Here is an 18,484-nt window from a genome sequence, read left to right as displayed (position 1 = left end):
GTAACCTTGTTCATGTGCATTCATTACCCGCCTGGTACTCAAAAACTTTGCCGGATCCGCGCGCCCCCGCCCCTCCCATTCGGCTCTCTACCAGACTGACTGATTGTTTTTTAGACTCCTGTGATGCTGAAGAATGGGCTTTTGAGACTTTGTGTTTTTTGATTTGATTTGGGTCGGTTGTCGATTTAAGACGAGCTGGGCTCGAGAGTGACACCACTGTAGAAACGTCAGCTTTCTTTTGCAACTTGATTGTATGAACATAGGAGGTATAGACTTACGCAGCGATGGTGGCCCAACCAATCAGACGCCAATGCTTCTCAATACGACGGGACAGAGCGACCTTCTCGCCAATGTTTGTGCAGGCAGGGGAGGTGAGGACGAGCTTGGCGGCATCGTTCTTGATAGCGGCAACCTTGGCACCGGTGGACGTGGAACCAATGTTGACCATGATGACCTCGTTCTTGGTGAGCTTGGCGACCTTGGCCTGCTTGCCGTCGGCGGTGCGGACACCGAGGAGGCGGCGCAGGAGGTAGAAGTTGACCTCGATCTCGCTGTAGATCTCGGGCAGGCGTCCCTTGAGACCCAGGACGAAACCGACGAGACGATCGGCTCTGCAGAGGGTGGGGTCGATGCGGGTACCGACACCGATGAGACCACCGGGAACGGCGTACTTGAGGTCGTTGAACTCGGAGTTGAGGGAGACAATTCTGCTGAAGATGGGAGTGCACTTGAGGGCACCCTTGTCATCTCTCGTGACGATACCGGGACGGATCTCGATCTCGTCGCCGAGCTTGAGGACACCGTGCAGAATGGAGCCACCAGCGACACCTCCCTTGAGGTCGTCAATTTCAGCACCAGGCTTGTTGACGTCGAAGGATCGAATGACGATCATGTGGGGGTCCTGGGTGAAGTCACGAGGGGGCACGGGGATGGTGTTGACGATGGCCTCGTTGACGGCGTCGATATTGAACTTGAGCTGGGCAGAGATGGGGATGACGGGAGACTTTCCGGCAACGGTACCTCTGATGAACTTCAGGATGGACTGGTAGTGTTGCTGGGCGGCCTCCTCGCGCATAAGATCGACCTTGTTCTGGAGGATAATGATCTTATCCAGCTTCATAATCTCAATGGCAGCCAAGTGCTCAGAGGTCTGGGGCTGAGGGCAGGTTTCGTTGCCGGCAATGAGCAGTAGGGCGGCGTCCATGACGGCGGCACCTGACAACATGGTGCTCATGAGAATGTCGTGACCGGGGCAATCGACGAAGCTAAGTGGAGATATGGTATTAGCCACGAGCCCTTGCGATTCACAATTCCGGGGTAAGCTCTCTCTCTAAGCTTCAGCTACTTACGAAACGTGGCGCAATAATCTGTAGGTACCGCTGCAGCCCTCGCGCTCGCAAGGGGGGTCGACCTCCTTCTCACTCTTGTAACTCCTGAAGCATCCCGGCCGAGGGCACTCCTGGTTGTCGCACTGGTAGATCTTTGCGTTGGCGTAACCAAGCTTGATGGTAATGTTACGGATCAGCTCGTTCTTGAAACGAACAGTCTGGACGCCAGAGATGGCCTTGACGACGGTAGACTTTCCGTGGGCGACATGGCCGATGGTACCGATGTTGATTGTTGCTTGGCGAGCGATAATCTCGGGGGTGAGGGGGCTGAGGGTCTTGACGTCGAGGTCTTTGGGATCGGTTTGCGGGGGCAGAGCAGGGCGCTGAACTGTGGTGTCGGCGGTAACGGGGTTGGAGGACTTCTTGAGGGCGGGCTTGAGAGTCTTCTCCTCGTTGAGCTCGGTCTGCTCCTCGACAGACTCGCCAGAGTCGGACTCCGACTCGATGTCGTCGTACTTGTTATCGCCGTTGGCAGACATTGTCGCGACGGGGTGTGAGTGGATGGCGGGGTAAATTCGTCTAGGTTGACTTGTGACGGGTCGGGGGACGTCGGACTTTTTTCTCGAAGTTAGATCGTCTGATGAGTGAACAGGTGATTAGGTGTAGGTATTCGACGGTACCGGAGAGGGAGGATGGGGCCTCTTGTTCGTGGGTTTCGTGACGTCGAGGTTGATCCGTGAAATTTGCTTCCGATGAGTAACAACCTGGAATTTACCTCGCTGAGGGTCGATTCGAATTCTGTGGTCAAAGTCAACGCTAACCTGTTTGGGACTGATAAGCTGATAAGTGCCCCGCCTGGCCTTTGCCCGCCCAACCCTGCTGCCCTCTGCTCTATTACCTTACCTTACCTAGCACGCCTAGTATCTTTCCTGCCTGGGGAAAGAACAGAGTTGGTGATAGCATCATGCAAAATGAGTCATACCTCAAAACTTACATGTGCGACATGTCCTATTGATCTTCTGCAAAGTTCGCACGTTGGAAGGCCTATAGTATCTTGTAGGAGTACCACAAGTATTCTCAACCATGGGAAAGGAGGGCACGAGGTTCGTGATTACAACTAATAGACTGATGCTTGCAAAGTCAATGGACAGCCGTTGCACTCATTGTCTCAATTTGTAAAATGGGCTTGACATGCTCTAGCATCGTCAAGAGTTGACGTAAATGTCGGTCATGCCAATTTAGATTGAGTTTGTGTGACGCTGTGAGAGATTCTGTAACCTCAGATCTCAACGATTATCTCAGAATGACAATGTTGTAACAGATTGCACCTTGAATATTGCAATGGTAGAATTTTCGAATATACGCAAATGTGGAATTCCTTCTCTTACATTCATTCTCTTACAGACCACCAATAATCATGATTGACTGTGGACACGGCACTATGGCCACGGCGAACTATTAAGCTAGTACCTTACCGGTCCATATGTTTGCTCTGGAAGACGACCATCCATATCGTGCCCCTTCAAGTAACCCCAAATCATTAGGCCGGCGGGCCGGTCTACGTTACTCCTCGAAAAGGCCCACGCCCGGTCATACTCACAGTACCGACATCCATCCCGCATCCCGTCATCCGGGACTCGAGCTCCGCCGTACAAGACCGAGATTGCCGTTCTTTTGCCGCAAAGGAGCGAAATGCCCGGCGGTCCGTCACATCCACCAGGTCACGGCTCGTAGAAGTTGGGTAAAAATAGGCTGGGCAGGCACCACCTCAAAGTGCCTATCTGTAGGCAAAAGGTAACCCATCTCATTGTCACTGGTGATCTTATTGGACACATCTCCTAAAAATAGGTTTGGGAATGCGGGCTAAACTTGACTGCATTCTGTAGTCTTACTCTATCACACTCTGTGATGGAGGGTTAAAAGCATGGCAGCACGGATAACGTCGTCGACCCTTCTTGGTTCGCTTTGTGATTAGACGAGCAGCGGGAAGGGAAAGTGACGGCACACGGGCCATGCCTTACTTACTGTAATTTTTCTTACTACTCTGTAATTATCCGTGTTGACCACCCACATGCACAACAAGGACGATCGCTGACGGGGCTGATGGCTCTCTCAAAAAGGTAACTCTTCGACATGAATTCATCGAGAGGCAAGCATCTTCAGCCAGTTTTGCCTCTGCTTTGTTGCCACATCTGAGATTACACGGCAGTCCTTCTTTCAATTGTACGTCAAGGCTCAGCGAGCTCCTGATCCTGCTTGTGTCCCAGTACTTCGGTCAAGCTTACGGATCTACGGGTTCCTTCTGCGATTCTCGGTTACGCAAGCGAAAGATGGCCAACGTGAGATTTTGGGCCCGGTAACAGCGGACGAGGGGGCGAGGTTGCGAACAAAACTGACTCCGTACACCTACCTATATCACAAATGAGCAACTTACAGCACAGCCTGCATGCTTCATCACTTTACGTATGAACCCTCACCGAAGACTATGGGTGAGAGAGGCTGAGAGCAAACACACTTCCTCTAAAGGGAACAGGCAGTTGAAAGGCCCCACCTTGAGCTTCATTAGCGCCCGCGGTCGTTGACCACGCCAGAAGGAAGTCAAAAATCAAGCTCATTGTCCGACTCCCTGGCAGTTCCAGGAACAAGAAGAAAAAAAGCAGGAACTAAGAGACTCGGGTGACTCGAGCACAAAAGAATACACCAAAAAAAGGCCACGCCATGCCACCTCGCCATTAGCTACCGTGTTTGCTCAATCGCCCAATTCTCCATCTCCCCCGACTTCTGCTTACCGCCCAGCCTGCATGTGGCTGGAAGACCATCACGCACTTTTGGCCGTTGATTGGTCGCAGGCCGTTGCGCCAACGTGCAAGCATGCGGCATTCGGAGGCGGCTGCACCATCTGAGCCTATCACAACTGCAGCTGTCCGACAGGGGGGAGGCGGGCGGCAGCAAGGGTTCGAAGTTCAAATGTCGATTTTGGAGAGGAGTTGGCGCCGGTGGTTGATCAAAGACCCGTGGACACGAGCAAGGGTGGCCGCAAGCCTCTCTCCTCTTTCCAAACTTCCGTCCAACCACATCTTTGTCCTGCCGTTGCTACTTCACCTGCCTCCTCTTAATTTGGATAGCCATGTCCAATCACCGGCCTTACGTGCATCGTCGAACCATGCGGATGCTACGACAAATGCCGCCAAGCTCCAGTGAGCCTTTGTCGAGGCGAGGAGGGCAGGCACGAGGGCCGGTAGAGAAGGGAGGAGTAGGTATCTGGTAGACTGACTGGTCCTGTCTGTAAGCTGGAAAGGCCGGCCGGTCACTCTGGGATATGGACGAGTGTGCATGCTCTCTCTCACTTACTCTATCTATCTCCCTCTCTTCCCCTCTCTTGAGGATGCCTATTTGGGGGTTGCTTCCAATATTCTATATTCGTCTGGATGTTGAGAAATGCGCGCAACTCTTGGCTTGACAAATCTCCTCTCAGTGCCTTGGTCTTCTCAGTCTTCCATCTCTCTGCCTCTGACTAGGAAATCCGCCTCTAGTGTTCAACAGTTTTACACACTCCGACCATATCCCGATATATCCAGTAACCGCCGACTCATATAATAAGAAACTCACCAGTATCAAAGTCTCCGCTCGGATCAGTGATCCGTGAGCTAGGAACAGGCGACTTTTGAAGTACAGAGTGAGTGAGAGAGTCTCGAAGCACCTGCCACCGAGCCAACCAAAGCTCGGCGCCACCTCGTCCACTCTCGTGGGCGTCTATTTCCATCACGACCGAATCGCCGGCCTGCAACTTTGGCCTCTCACCTATCAGAGCCCTGCTCGACTTCGCGCCATCCTACCCTCCCACGCTACATGTAGGAATTCCCCCATTCCGCTTCGTCCCACTTACACCTTGCTGATCTGCCCGCCCCCATGCAGTCCAGTCCAGGTCCTGCAGTGCGTGAGAGGGCCTCTGGCTTGGGTCCCTCATCTGTTCGAGGTTGCCGGCGCCAATTCAAAACTACCTGCTCCCCCGAGTGACCGAGTTGTTGGACCTCTATTTTCTCCCTTCCGACAGCTGGTCTCTCCGAAATCTGATTCCTACCGTGCTTCATTCTTGCTTTGATCACCGAAATCTGTTGCATGTCCCGAAGTCGGTCTTCCTGTTGGCGACCCAAAGTCTAAGGGGTGTCTTTCCTATATACTAGACACGCTTCTCTTGCTGCCACCATTTTCGTCGTCCGGAACACAGTCACACAGCAAAGCAATGGCCTCCCAAGGTATGTCTCTTGTCTAGGTTCGGTGATTTACTTCAACACTGTATGCTTACACTTTCGTGACAGAAGATAGAAGGCGGCCTGCCGCCCTCAACCTCGCCCCGGCCCGATCAGCATCCACAGACTCATCCTCCTCAGACTCATCACTCAAGCCTCCTCGCACGCCTCGCTTCGCAGAGGCAACATCAGTTCACTCTCCCGTCGACGGCGTACGGTCACCGTTCGCAGACCCCGTCAGATCAGAAGTGCCTCAGTCCCAGCCTGGGGATATCGGGTTCGGTTACATCAACAACAGCGGCGGCAACCGCGAGTCCGTCGCCGTTCCCATGACTCCCAGATCACCGCTCAAGAGCGCCATGAGGGTGCCCGGAACACCAGCGAGGAAGATTGTCGAGAACCCGCTCAGCCCGACTTTCCGCGAGGAGGATATCTTGGAGAAGCGTGAAGCGGCTACCGACAAGGAGCAAGCACGCGACTTGGTATGTGTACTCCTGATCTGACAGGCTATACATAACACTAACTTTGACTCTGTAGAAAATCAAGACCCGCGTCCGTATGGCAAAGTTCGCCCTTCGTGGCGTCAGCTTCAGCTGCAGTTTGATCATCATCTCCATGCTTGCCGCCTCTTTCCAAATCTTCAACGCTACCAAGCGTCTCCCTGCCCAGAGCGGTCTGCCATCATGGGCTGAAGGGACCGCCATTTGGCCCCAGGTCCTGGTTATCACTAGTGAGTCGAGGATTCAGATTTCAAGTCTTTGCCGTTTTCTAACATCCTTCGCAGTGTCTTCCATCTCCCTCGCAGTCTGCATCGGCGTTCTCCTCGCTTACTGCCGCGGCGGCCACCAACGTGCCGAGAAGGTAGCAACCTACTACACCCTCTTCGCCATCGGCTGGTTCATCCTCTCCATGGTCATGTGGGCCATCGCCGCCGGCCTCTTCCAGTCGAGCCGCAGCAACGGCGGCGGCAAGGACATGTGGGGTTGGTCGTGCAAGGAGAACAAGCGCGCCGAGGTCTTTGGCGAAAAGGTCGACTACGCACTCATCTGCCGCCTCCAGAACTGGGCCCTCATCTGCATGGTCATCGAGATCGTCATCGACGTCATCTGCGTTCTGCTCTACAGTATCGTCTTCTACCGCTACTACACCAAGCGCCGCCTCCATAAGTCCATGGACATGCGCGATCGCGCCCGCTCCGACCTCTACCTCGCTCAGCTCCGCTCCCAGTCCGCCCCCAACACTCCCGGCCTCAAGTCCCCCGGCCTCTACTCCCAGTACGCTCTGTCCCCTCGCCACCCGGACAAGACGTTCGAGAGCCTGTCCCGCATCGAGGAGGCCGGCGCCTCCCCCTTCACCCCCGGCACCCGCTTCGTCGAGCCCGAGTCCAGCTTCGGCAAGCCCAAGCCTGCCTTCCAGCTCCAGGCGCCCCCGACGAAGGCGCGCGCGGCGACCAAGCCGGGACAGGAGGCGTACACGCCCACTTCGCCCGAGGGTCCCGGTCCGGCATTCCCCTTCCAGCAGCAGCAGCAGCAGCAGGCGCCGTCATTCCACCAGGAGCAGCCCCAGGCTCAGCAACACGCCCCCATGGCCGCGGACGAGCCCGTCTACGACGCAGTGCCCATCCCCGGCGCCTATGCCGACGCGCCTGTCAAGAGCCCGCCGCCGCACCAATACTCCTTCGGCCAAGCAAGATAAAGACGACTAAAAAAAGACGAGCAAAAGGAGGGATGTTGGAAAGAAAGAAACGGTGTGATGATCATGAGGACGAGCGAAAGAACGTCAGAGCCTGCGTGTGTGCGTTCCAAAAAGGAACAACTTCTTTTTTATCCTTTTTTTCTTTGTATTCAGCTGAGCTGGCTTTTTTTTGAACAACCACAAGACCCCCTACCACCCACTCACGCCTTTCTTCATCTCTCTCTTTTGACAGGATTCTACTTTTATATACCATTCTGGGCGTTGGGAAAGGAGGGAAATCTCAAAGAACAGGGTCAAAGACTTTGGACCTTTGTTGCAATTTTTGGGACAAGGGCGATATATTTACTTCGGTGGTTTATAGCAGTAATTTCAAACCCAAAACAAACTGTACAATTCGGAACCAGACTTGACTCTTTCCCTTGTCCTTCTATGTGACTGTTGTCTGTTCTTTCTTCGATCTCGCTCCGAGTCATTGGTGTAAGCCGCGGCGGACCCCCGGGCCCCATTTTACATACCAGGTCTTCCGTGCCCTCGGAGACCCTCATCCACCCCATCCACCACAAACCCCACGACGGAGATCCCACAAATCCAACCCGGTATGAACCACCTCGTCGCCATCCACGATCACCAATCTTTAAACAGCCTGCCCGGCTAGCTCAATCGGTAGAGCGTGAGACTCTTAATCTCAAGGTTGTGGGTTCGACCCGTAAGCGCCATTGCCTGTCCCAAAAGATCACAACATTCGGACAGTATTACTAACATATACCAGCCACGTCGGGCTCAATTCCCGTCCGCGATTGACGCAACATATTTTTTTCCTCTTTTTCCTTATTTTTGACCTTGAAGCTCGTCGTTAGGGCTGTTGACTTTTTGATCCTCCTCGTTTTTGCTCGGATTAAATCCTAAAAGATACATATACACTTTTATGTAAGTGATGTGTTGTGATGTAGCGATGGGAACTAACGATGGTGGAGGAATGATATATGACCTGTAGGCGCCTTTGTGGTAGAAACCAGAGACTCTTGGGTACCAAACTCCCCTCACACGAGATCATCATCTGGTGTTTCGCCCAACTTCTCACTATCACTCGCTCTCTCAGCCTTGCCTCGGCCTAAGAAGACAGCCAGGTAGGGTATCAGGATATTCACACTGGATCCTTGAACTGTAAAGAAACAAGTTCAAGGTCTGCGCTGCATTATCACGCAAAACCGTTAATTACTGTGACAAAACGAAAAGACTTGTGAAATCACGACCTGGTACGTGGATTGCTGCCAGCTCTTATATATCCAGCCCAAGCTTTCTCTCTCGAAGTCAAGTAGAAAACTTCGTTCAAATCATGATCTCATAAATATCGTGAAGATGACAAAATATGCTGGTAGCCGTATGATGCTTCCCTGATGTGCTCCCTGTCAATATCTCTATCCAACTCCATGCTTCGCTCGTAAGTTAAAAAAGACAACTGAAATTCCTTCAAACACGACAATCCCGGTTGCTGGCATTTCCCATCCTTGAGGGAAAAGAAGGAGAGATGCTCAAGTCACCCAATGAATTCCGTACATAGCAAAGGCTCCCACGGCTGTCCCGTAAGCCACACATTTTCCATGAGCACTCTCGCCTTGGAGACCTATTCAGAAAAAAAAAGTCAGCTCACAGGTCACTAATCATGAAACCAGTGTTACAAGACAAAAATCTTAGCCAAGCTCGAGTTCGAACATACCTGCGTCATTCCGTTCCTCTCCACACTCTGAAACCTCTCCAAAATCTGGCTCCTCTGCAGCCTCTCCAGCGCATGACACCCAGCTGTGAACATGGGAAACAAGAACCCCGTCTCCGCCGACCCGCCAGGCGCAATACCCTCCAAGCACGCCACGATCCTGCCTACCGGTCCCTGGACGTCTTCGTGGCCAGGCGGCTTACCCAGGATGCGCCTGTGTAGGTGCACAAGTCCAGCCCAGTGGAATGCCTCGTTCAATTGGGCGATCTCCTCCCTATTATCCCGCCCTTCGATTTTGACGCCGGTGTCCTGGCCTAGGTTCTGGCTCTGGGTGTTGATGGTAGTGTTGTGCCTGCTCGGGCAGGACGGCTGCGCCATGCTGTTAAAAAGCTCCTGCTCCAACAACTGAGCCCGCTCGACACAAGCCGCATTCGGATACCAGGCGAGTTGCGGCGAGGAACCGCTTAGCGCGAATCGCTGCTCGTCGCAGCGGCGCGCCAGCTCCGCGATCTGGGCTAGGATCTGGACACAGCGCGTGGTAAAGCCCATGACGCAGTCAATCTCATCCTGGCTGTCGCCGGGATTGTGGACCGTATACTCAAGCAGCCAGAACCTCGAGGAATCCGCGTCGGGGACGCCACCACCGCTCAAGCTCCCCAGGACATCCAAGTACGCGAACCAGCTCCACAGGAAGGCACACGCGCTGTCCTCCCGTAGACCGTTCTCGGCGCTCCTGCGCAGGTCCGCCAGCCGCCTCCACATGAGCGTCCGGGCCAGGTTCAGGTGCCGCTGCCAGGGGATGTCGAACCCGAACGCCGTGGGCGAGATGATCTCCAGCGAGGCGAGCATGATGGCGGTGGCGAGGCTCGTGTTTGAAATGATTTTGTCCCTGTCGTTGAGGGCCTGCCGCAGTGCTGGAAAGATGTCCTGCACCCAGATTGCTATCCTCATCTGTGGTTCCTTCTTTCCGAGAAGTCTTGACCTATGGGCGGCTGTGACTAGGTCGTCAGATCAAGACGATGGAGCAGACAGGAGATATAATTACCCGAGTAGGCCAGGAGTAAGCTGAGGAGGTGGTCGTTACCGACAGCCATCTGCGGCAGAATCGTGCGAAACGGGTTGGATTGGGGGTCGTCATAAGGCACGAGAACTATCTCTGAGTCAGTAAGCTTGAAAGTCGGAAGAATAGAACCCCTTACCCCTGGCCGTATGGTTCAAAAAGTGATGCTGTCGTTTAGACATTAATTCATGACTGGAGACAATGAGATTACTTGGCCACCTACGAAGTACTGTTCATCAATGTCATCAGTGTCATTTAAATATCTACTTGGAGATCCAAAGTCTGACTTACAAGGATATTCATTGGGTTTTCTCGAAGCCTTCTATCAGTCAGCCTCGAACTGGTCAAAGATAGTAGAGACTCACTTGGCAGGGATGGGCTCAATGCTTCGCGGTATCCATATCGGAATAGGCTGGCCATAGTACCAGACCCTTGGCATCGTGCCATTAATGGTCCCGGATTGTTGGGAATAGGATCCACCACACATAGCTTGAAGGAAGTGCCTAGAATGTCTAGTAGAAGATGCTGTTGAAGATATGGATCCCGTGTCATCATTCTGGGCAATGTCAGCATCTGGAATGCCAAGATCGAAGCCATAAAATGTAGCTTCTTCTGATACATCCTGTTTGCATTCAGAGTTGTACAGAGGCGGACCAGATGGATGAATCACTCCCTTGTTTGCACCATGCATAACGCGGGAAGAACTCGAGATTAGATAGTTCACAGATAGTCGACTATCTTCTGGAGACGCCGGTGAAGGAAGGCTCAAGGCAGGCAATCTCGTCTCATCGTCAGACTTGATCACCAACGAGACGGGCGTCAAGGGGGAACCGGTCGACGTTGAGATAGCACCCGAGGTTAGGAAAGACGTGGGAGAGCTTTGCCCGATTAGAGAGATTGGCGAAGACATGCGGCCGTACTGGCTCAATATATCCGGTTGACCTGTCTCAGCGAGGGATTTGGACCTCTTGTATAATCTTGATGAAGCGTTTGCAGTCGCGGGAAAAATTCGACGGAGGCTTGATGTCGAGGAGTGGTCTCGTGCATTGTACTTTGGTGCACTGCGCGGTGGAGCAAATAGGGCGCCATTCTGGTGCTGGATCAATCGGGAGGACGTATTCTGAAAACTCAAGTAGTCATCACAAGTCTCTAACTGCTCAAGCTTTCTTTTCCCTGCCTCGACGCCGACAGGAGCAGTGAGGACGCGTTTCGTTACAGGCTTCGGATCCGAATTCTGAGTCGGGTTGCTAATGGTAAACGTATGATTGAACGGCGGTTGTTCAGTGCGGGAGGAGTCTTTAAATGGCTGAGTGATCCCCGTGAGTGTTCCCAAAGAAAGAGATCTCTTCGTTCGACGGCCCTCCCAATTTAGTCGTACACTATAATCGCAAGGCTCCCCAGTGCGTTGGCAACTGTGTATGTACGTTAGCCGTCCACCGATTGTAGTCTCTCACGCAGACAGTGTCCCAAAGCCAACATCACTTTTGTACAGATAAAACGAACTTGATACACGTTGGGTGTTCCTCACCACATTTCACTTTCCGGGCTTTGCACGGCCTGTGGGCGGGCATGTTAGTCATTTGAAGACGATAGTGAGACTGAAAGCAGGCCATATACATCAACGCTACAGAGCGTTGTGAACTTACCAACAACCATTTCGGCTTCGACGTTTCGGCTCCGGCGCCCCTGGCTTCTTCGGACGTGGCATACTGGACCAGAAACCTCGATCCTGGCAATGAGAAAGGGACGAGCCGAACCGAAAAGGGGCGGGGTCAAGGCAGGTTGATTGGCTAGTTCATGCTACGCGAACATGCAGCGCAGGTAGGGAATCCGGAGGCCTGCGTCTATGAAATTTCCATATGTGAGATGGTTGAGCGCACTGTCTTCACTATCAACGCTGAAGGTAAGTTGTAGACTACGTTTGAGACCGCTTGCGACAAGGCCGGGTCGCCCACTTCGTAGAACGGATGTGCGCGCTGTTGAACATGAGGTACGCCCAAACGTCGTTTATAAGTACGGGGTGTCACTGGCGGGCGAGATCGGGCCCGAATTGGGTTGCGGTATGGCAGCGCCGATTGCGGGATCGTAAGCGGCCCAATGCTGGCCTTTTCGCGTCCACGTGAACAACATACAGCCTCACTTAGTTGAGTGGACTTGAGCTGATATGCAGCTGCATCGTGAGGCCCGTCTGTATCAGTTGCGAGGCTTGCGGGGATGCTGCATCATCGAATTGCTTTTTCCACTCCATTTCACTTATGCCCTTCTGTGGGGGTCTGTCGAGCAGTTTGGTCTCATGTCTTTCATTACTTGGCGTCTTTCGACGGAACGGGCTATACGATGTCGATGTTGAGGATCTTGATGTCCTCCTCTGGTTTCTCCTTATACGTCCGCGCGTTCTCGATCTTGTGGACAACGTCGAACCCTTGGGTTGCTCGCCCGAAAATGGTGTGCTTCCCGTCCAGCCAAGGCTGTTTGTGACTGTTAGGACTGCATTATATCTAAGTCACCGAGTTGGGTTGTACTCACCGTCTTTTCCGTTGTTATAAAGAACTGACTGCCATTGGTGTTTGGGCCTGCATTAGCCATGCTGACTGTGTATGGCTTGTCGTGCTTCAGACTGCTGAATTCATCTGCGAATTCCTTTCCCCATATACTCTCGCCACCCGTGCCGTCGCCGAGTGGATCTCCACCTTGGATCATGAACTTGCGAATCACACGATGGAAGATCGTATTGTTGTAGTAACCACTCTTTGAGTGGGTGACAAAGTTCTCAACAGCCTTGGGTGCCGCATCGGGGAAGAGACGAATGTGAATGTCGCCATAGTTGGTGTGGATTACTGCGGCGGTTCCGGTCTCTGCTTTCTTGGCCTCTTCTGCCTTCTTCTGGCCAAGCATTGTAGGCTTCTCGTTCTGAACGTCTCGCACTGACTTTGAGATTTCTTCGTCATTGGTAAACAAGTAAAATCGCTGCTTGTTGACTCCTGTCGTTATCAAGATGGGGTCTCTGGACTCGGACTCCTGGAGCAGGGGATTGGCAGAAGCACCCATCTCGACTGTAGTAATGCCCTTCTTCTGCGGTTGACCTTGGTATATTGCCAGGTTGACGGCTCTGAAGTTCTCTTCTTTACCGTAGACCTTGACGATCTGGTTGGTATAGGTATTCAGCACTTTAACGCCGGATATTGAGCCGTAAAGAATGAAGTTGCCAGACTCGTCAAAAATGACGTTCGCCTTGTCTCTGTACGCTGTCGAGTCAATTTCTCGCTCGACCGCGAATCTGCGGCCGAACTCCACAGTTTCGAGTTTTTGCAGTGCCAAACCAGCATGCTGCATATCCTCAATTACTTGAAGAGATTCGTCATATGTTCGATACAGCTTTCCAGACGCAAAGTCAAAGATTCGGATTTTCCTGTCTGGCTGAGAGAAGGCGGCAAATTGCTTGCCTGTCGGTGAAATCGTGATAGATGTCGGCACTGCTTTCGCCTTCTTGAAGTCGAATAAATTTGTTGAAGCCTTGAATTCGAATACATTGTCCGGTTTCTCGTAGTCGCCGCTTGGTCGCCAGTACTCCAGCATGCCCTTGTCGTCCGCAGACAGCACGCAGTCGTAGGCACTATTGAAAGCCATGATTGAGACCGGACTTCTGTGTAGAGACTTGATTGTGTGAATCGGGTCTTGCCTCTCTCCCCTGCCATCGAAAATGTGGATTTTGGAGTTGGTTTCCTCGGACACCGCAAGGAGAGGTAGCGAAGCCCCTCGGTTGTGAACCCAGCAAAGACATCTCGGCACAAAGGTCAACTTCAGCATCGCCAGAAGATCAAACGTGATGACATCGAAGATTTTAACAGTCTTGTCTGCCCCGGCGGTTGCAAAGCTTCTCCCGTCCTGGCTGACGGAGACGGACCTGATCTCGTCCGCATGTGCCTTGAACTCCTTGACGAACTCTATCCCCTCAGCCACCTTTTTCCAGAACTTGACGACACCGTCGACAGATGAGGTAATAATGAAGTCCGTCAGAGGCGTCACTGTAACGAAAGACAGCTGCTCCTTGTGCATCAGAGACTTGGAGTACCGGGTCGACTTGGGCAGCGCAGCAATATAGAGCTTCTCGTATGGAAGCACGCGACGCTTCTTCTTCTTTGGTGCTTCGGAGGGGAGCTGGGGACCCATATCGTCATCGGAGGAGCTGTCTAGCCACGCCGTTAGTCCAAGTTTTGTCGGAAAGAGTAGTGCTAGAACATAATTCTAGATCGCATCGTGTATGCTTACCGTCATCTTGGGCAACAAGGTCCGCATGACTTCGTTTGTTGGTTATGGCGTCGTCGTCAGCCATATTGTCGATGCTGGAGGTCAAAGGCACAGCGACGGCGAGTGTGGTGACCGTGAGTGCAGGTGCTCGTCGCGTGGTAAGGCTGAGATGGAAATCTAGGAAGCTTGAGGTAGTTTGCAGGAAGCTATGTCAATTGATCCAATCAGATGAGGGTACCGGGGAAGTGGCAGCCAACGTACAGCAGCCTTGCTGCCGGCACTGGACCCACTGTGAGCTGCTTCTTAGTTTGGCTTTAGCGGCCGGCAACACATGCCGCGGGCTGCGATGGGGCATCCAGGATTCCAGGTTAGGGGGCCTCCGTGGATCTTTGGCGACACTGGAGGTGCGATCAGGTACGGGGCACCGCGCCGCCGGGATCCATCAGTGACCTCATGACGAAGCCTTCCGAAGGCACCGGACAGTTGCAACTTGCCGCGGTCCGTCAGCCTGACGATGCATCGGTTGGAACCCTGATTAGTCGGCAACGACTTTTTCTTCCAAAGGCAGATAAATGAATAACAAGTCACCCTTGTAGCGAATCTCACCTTCATAAAGTTTTCGTCTCAAGGCATCAACGACATACGACGACCCAATCCCTCGGATTTCTCTCCCTCCCGTTCCTCAACAATTCCTTTCCTTTGGGCTCGTCTCGTTGCGGAAGTGCCATCTCATCCCTTCTTTTACATCAAACTACCTGACACCAGAACTACAACTGTGGGACAAGCAACATCATTGTCAACATCGAGACAAACTAAGATGGCCAAGCATCAGTTACAGCGGCTGCAGTCGCCGTCCCGGACAGCGTCTCTGTTGCTGCACGTCACCGGCATCGTATCGTTCATCGCATCCTTCAACTTCCTGAATGGACTCACTCACGACATCTCCATGGGTTTCGGAGGAAACTACCAGCACCTCACCAATATCGGACTGATTTTGTCGTTTGTGACATTTGTGATAGGGCTGCTGGCCGATATCACCCTCAGCCCTTCATTGTTTGCTGTAAAGAACGCCCTGTCGACCACGGCAGCACCGCTTGAGGTGCTCATCAGCATCTTGTACTGGGGAATCCGCTCCATTGACAAGCGATTGCTGATTCCCGAGGGATTCGAACTTCACTGGCTACCGGACGTTGGATTCCACCTGGTCCCTGCTGTGGTCCTGTCTCTGGACCTTATTCTGTTCAGCCCGCCATGGACGATTCGCGCATACTCGGCCATGGCCATTAGCATGATCTTCGCTTTCCTGTACTGGGGCTGGGTTGAGCTGTGCTTCAGCAGGAACGGATGGTAGATTGAAGGATTACCCTCTTCGACCCATTGTATAGCCCGCTAACTAGATGCAGGTACCCTTACCCTATTTTCGATGTCCTCAACACCGTACAGCGCGTGGGGTTGTTCACTTTCTCAGCCGCGCTGATGACCGCGAGTACCAGTCTCTTGAAGTGGGTGTATGGCCGATTTAACGGCTATGTGAAGATGGAGAAGGAGGCTTACAAGCCCCTGAAAAAGACGATCTAGACTTTGATGGAAGGTGGTGTGTTGTAGATTGATGCTAAGGGTTCGTGGGGTTCCAAGCGACATCGGTGATGTTCGATACAGATTTTGAAGTTTTTGGAGTAATAGATTGGATATGGTTAGAGGATATGTCAAATTAGGGCGCCTTTGGAATAAAACCAAGGTACCATACCATCCTACCATGTGCTACAAATATTCGTCCCCGATAGGTTGAAGGAGAAGAAGCTACGTAGACATCCCACCTCAGGGCAAGTCAAAGTCGTCGAAGCACTGACTACAGTCTGCAATAGTAATGCCCGTTCTTCGGTGCTGTCGCGGGCATTTTCCAGGCGGTGAGACCCATCTTGTGGCGCCATTGAGACCGGCTGGACAGGTCCACAGGGGGCAACCCTCACGTCACGGCCATAATTCAGCGAGAAAGATGCGGCAAGGATACCCCTCACTGTTGGCCCATTGGTTCACTGGTGGCAAGTTTGCTTGCGCTTGCATGAGGCGGGTGGCCCTGACTTGAGGTTACGCAGTAGGCTGGTGGTGGTAGTGGTAGTCAAGGTAGTGTTCAACTTTTTTCTGGGTCCGTCTTCGGCGGGGTACTGCCGGCCGGGGTGGCACTGGGCAGGGGGACGAATGAGTCTTCGCCCATTTGTGCTCAGGTCTGATGTAAGGTATTGCAGTCCTCTCGAAGCTGCCCTCCTTTGGACACAGCAACCTACAAATCCAGAAGAGAAAAAAAGTCTATTTTGCTCTTTCAATTGCACTTTCTTCACTTGTCAACTATTTCAGTGTTCCTTTCAATCGACTCGTTCAGCATTCACTAAGCATTCAGCGTCCAATTGCATCTTGCTTTTGAAGTTCCTCGCCGCCACCATGTCTGTAAGTCAGCTCTCGCGACCCCCCGGCCACCGCGCGCAAGTACAACACCTGTGACTCACCACTTATTTGCAGAGCTTCTTCATCGAGAACAAAAATGTTGGCAACAAGGCCGAGAGCGAAGATTGGAGAAGTACAAACTGCATTGATACTTTCTCAGTCGTCAAGTCAAGCTAATTGATGTCGTAGTTCGCGGCTACAACCCGCTGACGTCGCCCGATCTGCTCCAGCATGAGATTGCCCAAACCCCCAAGTCGAAGCAAACAGTGATCGAGGGTCGTGACGAGTCCGTCGCTATCGTCAATGGAACCGACAAGAAGGAGAGACTACTGGTCATCATTGGCCCTTGCTCCATCCACGACCCCAAAGCTGCTCTCGAGTACTGCGACATGTTGCTACAAGAGAAGGAGAAGCACAAGGACGAACTCCTCATCGTGATGCGCTCCTACCTCGAGAAGCCCCGCACGACAGTCGGATGGAAGGGATTGATCAACGACCCGGATATCGACAACAGCTTCAAGATCAACAAGGGTCTGCGCCTGTCGAGACAGCTCTTCGTCGACCTCACCGACAAGGGCATGCCCATTGCCAGCGAGATGCTCGATACCATTTCGCCCCAGTTCCTTGCCGATCTGCTGTCCGTCGGCGCTGTTGGCGCGAGAACCACCGAGAGTCAGCTGCACCGAGAGCTTGCGAGCGGTCTCAGTTTCCCCGTTGGATTCAAGAACGGCACTGACGGCTCGCTCGGCGTCTCCATTGATGCCATTGGCGCCGTCAGACACCCTCACCACTTCCTTTCTGTTACCAAGCCCGGTGTCGTGGCCGTCGTCGGTACCCTGGGCAACGAGGACTGCTTCACGATTCTCAGAGGTGGTACTCGTGGCACCAACTACGATGCCAAGAGCATTGCTGAGGCCAAGGCTGCCCTGGAGAAGGCCGGTCTTCCCCAAAGACTCATGGTCGATTGCTCCCACGGCAACTCTCTGAAGAACCACAAGAACCAGCCCAAGGTTGCTGCAGACCTCGCTGGCCAGATTGCCGGCGGCGAGACTGGCATCATGGGTGTCATGATTGAGAGCAACATCAACGAGGGTAAGTACCTGTCTAGATCATTGCATGTAATTGCAGATGCTAATTTCCCAATAGGCAACCAAAAGGTGCCGAAGGAGGGCAAGGAGGGCCTGAAGTACGGAGTCAGCATCACAGACGCATGCATCCACTGGGATGACACCATCTCTGTGCTCGACCAACTGGCCAACGCAGTGAAGCAGCGCCGCGAAGTCATCAGCAAGAATGGTGCTTGAGTAGCTAGTTTCGAACCTAATGATTTTGTGCAACGGTAGTGAGTTCTATGGGATACAGACTAGCCACAAGGCGTGGCTGTCGACTCAGCGAAGGGATAAAGTGTGCATATACCGATAGCTGCCCGCCGTAGATCGCGGGAGCTACATTCGGTTCGGCGAGGTTGAAAAGTTTTGTAGTTTTGTCGAATAAAACCCACCTGATACCCAACTCTTTTGCTACCTTTTCAACAACATTTCGGTATTTCTCATGATGGAGGAGCTGCCGAAGACTTCGGGCTCAATGCAGTTACTGGAAACGTTGCTCGAAGTTTATCGCCCTTCAGAATAAGTATGGTAGGGGGTTTGGTTTGAAATGACTATTTTATCGTCTAATGTCGTGTTGTGATGCATATGGCAGATCGCTGCAGTTGCATCCAAGTCAGGCCAATCATGGGGGCGACATT

The 18,484-nt window shown here is 52.8% G+C and overlaps 7 protein-coding genes across 7 annotated transcripts; 3 read left to right on the top strand and 4 right to left on the bottom strand.

Annotated features, from left to right (window-relative positions):
- Positions 1-185: 185 nt before the first annotated feature.
- Positions 186-1,867, bottom strand: CABS01_04329 (eukaryotic translation initiation factor 2 subunit gamma; the record flags this gene model as incomplete). The annotated part of the gene is made up of 3 exons (XM_060537700.1): positions 186-216; positions 279-1,265; positions 1,350-1,867. The coding sequence occupies 3 exons, from the start codon at positions 1,865-1,867 to the stop codon at positions 186-188; spliced, it is 1,536 nt and encodes a 511-aa protein (XP_060390545.1).
- Positions 1,868-5,571: 3,704 nt separating this feature from the next.
- CABS01_04328 (uncharacterized protein) lies at positions 5,572-7,273 on the top strand (the record flags this gene model as incomplete). The annotated part of the gene is made up of 4 exons (XM_060537699.1): positions 5,572-5,584; positions 5,648-6,060; positions 6,116-6,308; positions 6,363-7,273. The coding sequence occupies 4 exons, from the start codon at positions 5,572-5,574 to the stop codon at positions 7,271-7,273; spliced, it is 1,530 nt and encodes a 509-aa protein (XP_060390544.1).
- A 1,532-nt stretch (positions 7,274-8,805) lies between these two features.
- On the bottom strand, positions 8,806-10,486 carry CABS01_04327 (C6 zinc finger protein; the record flags this gene model as incomplete). Its single annotated transcript, XM_060537698.1, has 5 exons — positions 8,806-8,897; positions 8,987-9,979; positions 10,033-10,137; positions 10,187-10,266; positions 10,413-10,486. 5 exons carry the CDS (start codon positions 10,484-10,486, stop codon positions 8,806-8,808), a joined length of 1,344 nt encoding a protein of 447 aa, XP_060390543.1.
- A 1,039-nt stretch (positions 10,487-11,525) lies between these two features.
- Positions 11,526-11,802, bottom strand: CABS01_04326 (uncharacterized protein; the record flags this gene model as incomplete). The annotated part of the gene is made up of 2 exons (XM_060537697.1): positions 11,526-11,604; positions 11,690-11,802. Coding segments are annotated over 2 exons (192 nt in total), but the record flags the coding sequence as incomplete, so codon positions are not given.
- Positions 11,803-12,377: 575 nt separating this feature from the next.
- Positions 12,378-14,380, bottom strand: CABS01_04325 (cyclophilin type peptidyl-prolyl cis-trans isomerase/CLD; the record flags this gene model as incomplete). The annotated part of the gene is made up of 3 exons (XM_060537696.1): positions 12,378-12,515; positions 12,574-14,237; positions 14,317-14,380. 3 exons carry the CDS (start codon positions 14,378-14,380, stop codon positions 12,378-12,380), a joined length of 1,866 nt encoding a protein of 621 aa, XP_060390541.1.
- Positions 14,381-15,112: 732 nt separating this feature from the next.
- CABS01_04324 (uncharacterized protein) lies at positions 15,113-15,873 on the top strand (the record flags this gene model as incomplete). The annotated part of the gene is made up of 2 exons (XM_060537695.1): positions 15,113-15,642; positions 15,699-15,873. 2 exons carry the CDS (start codon positions 15,113-15,115, stop codon positions 15,871-15,873), a joined length of 705 nt encoding a protein of 234 aa, XP_060390540.1.
- Positions 15,874-16,734: 861 nt separating this feature from the next.
- Positions 16,735-18,041, top strand: CABS01_04323 (3-deoxy-7-phosphoheptulonate synthase; the record flags this gene model as incomplete). The annotated part of the gene is made up of 4 exons (XM_060537694.1): positions 16,735-16,740; positions 16,813-16,870; positions 16,927-17,829; positions 17,884-18,041. 4 exons carry the CDS (start codon positions 16,735-16,737, stop codon positions 18,039-18,041), a joined length of 1,125 nt encoding a protein of 374 aa, XP_060390539.1.
- Positions 18,042-18,484: the final 443 nt, after the last annotated feature.

The sequence above is a fragment of the Colletotrichum abscissum genome (genome assembly GCF_030869225.1).
Source record: "Colletotrichum abscissum strain IMI 504890 chromosome Unknown Scaffold_8.1, whole genome shotgun sequence".
NCBI lineage: Eukaryota > Fungi > Ascomycota > Sordariomycetes > Glomerellales > Glomerellaceae > Colletotrichum > Colletotrichum abscissum.
The sequence above is the reverse complement of the archived record's forward strand: the minus strand, read 5'-3'. Positions and strand labels throughout refer to the sequence as shown.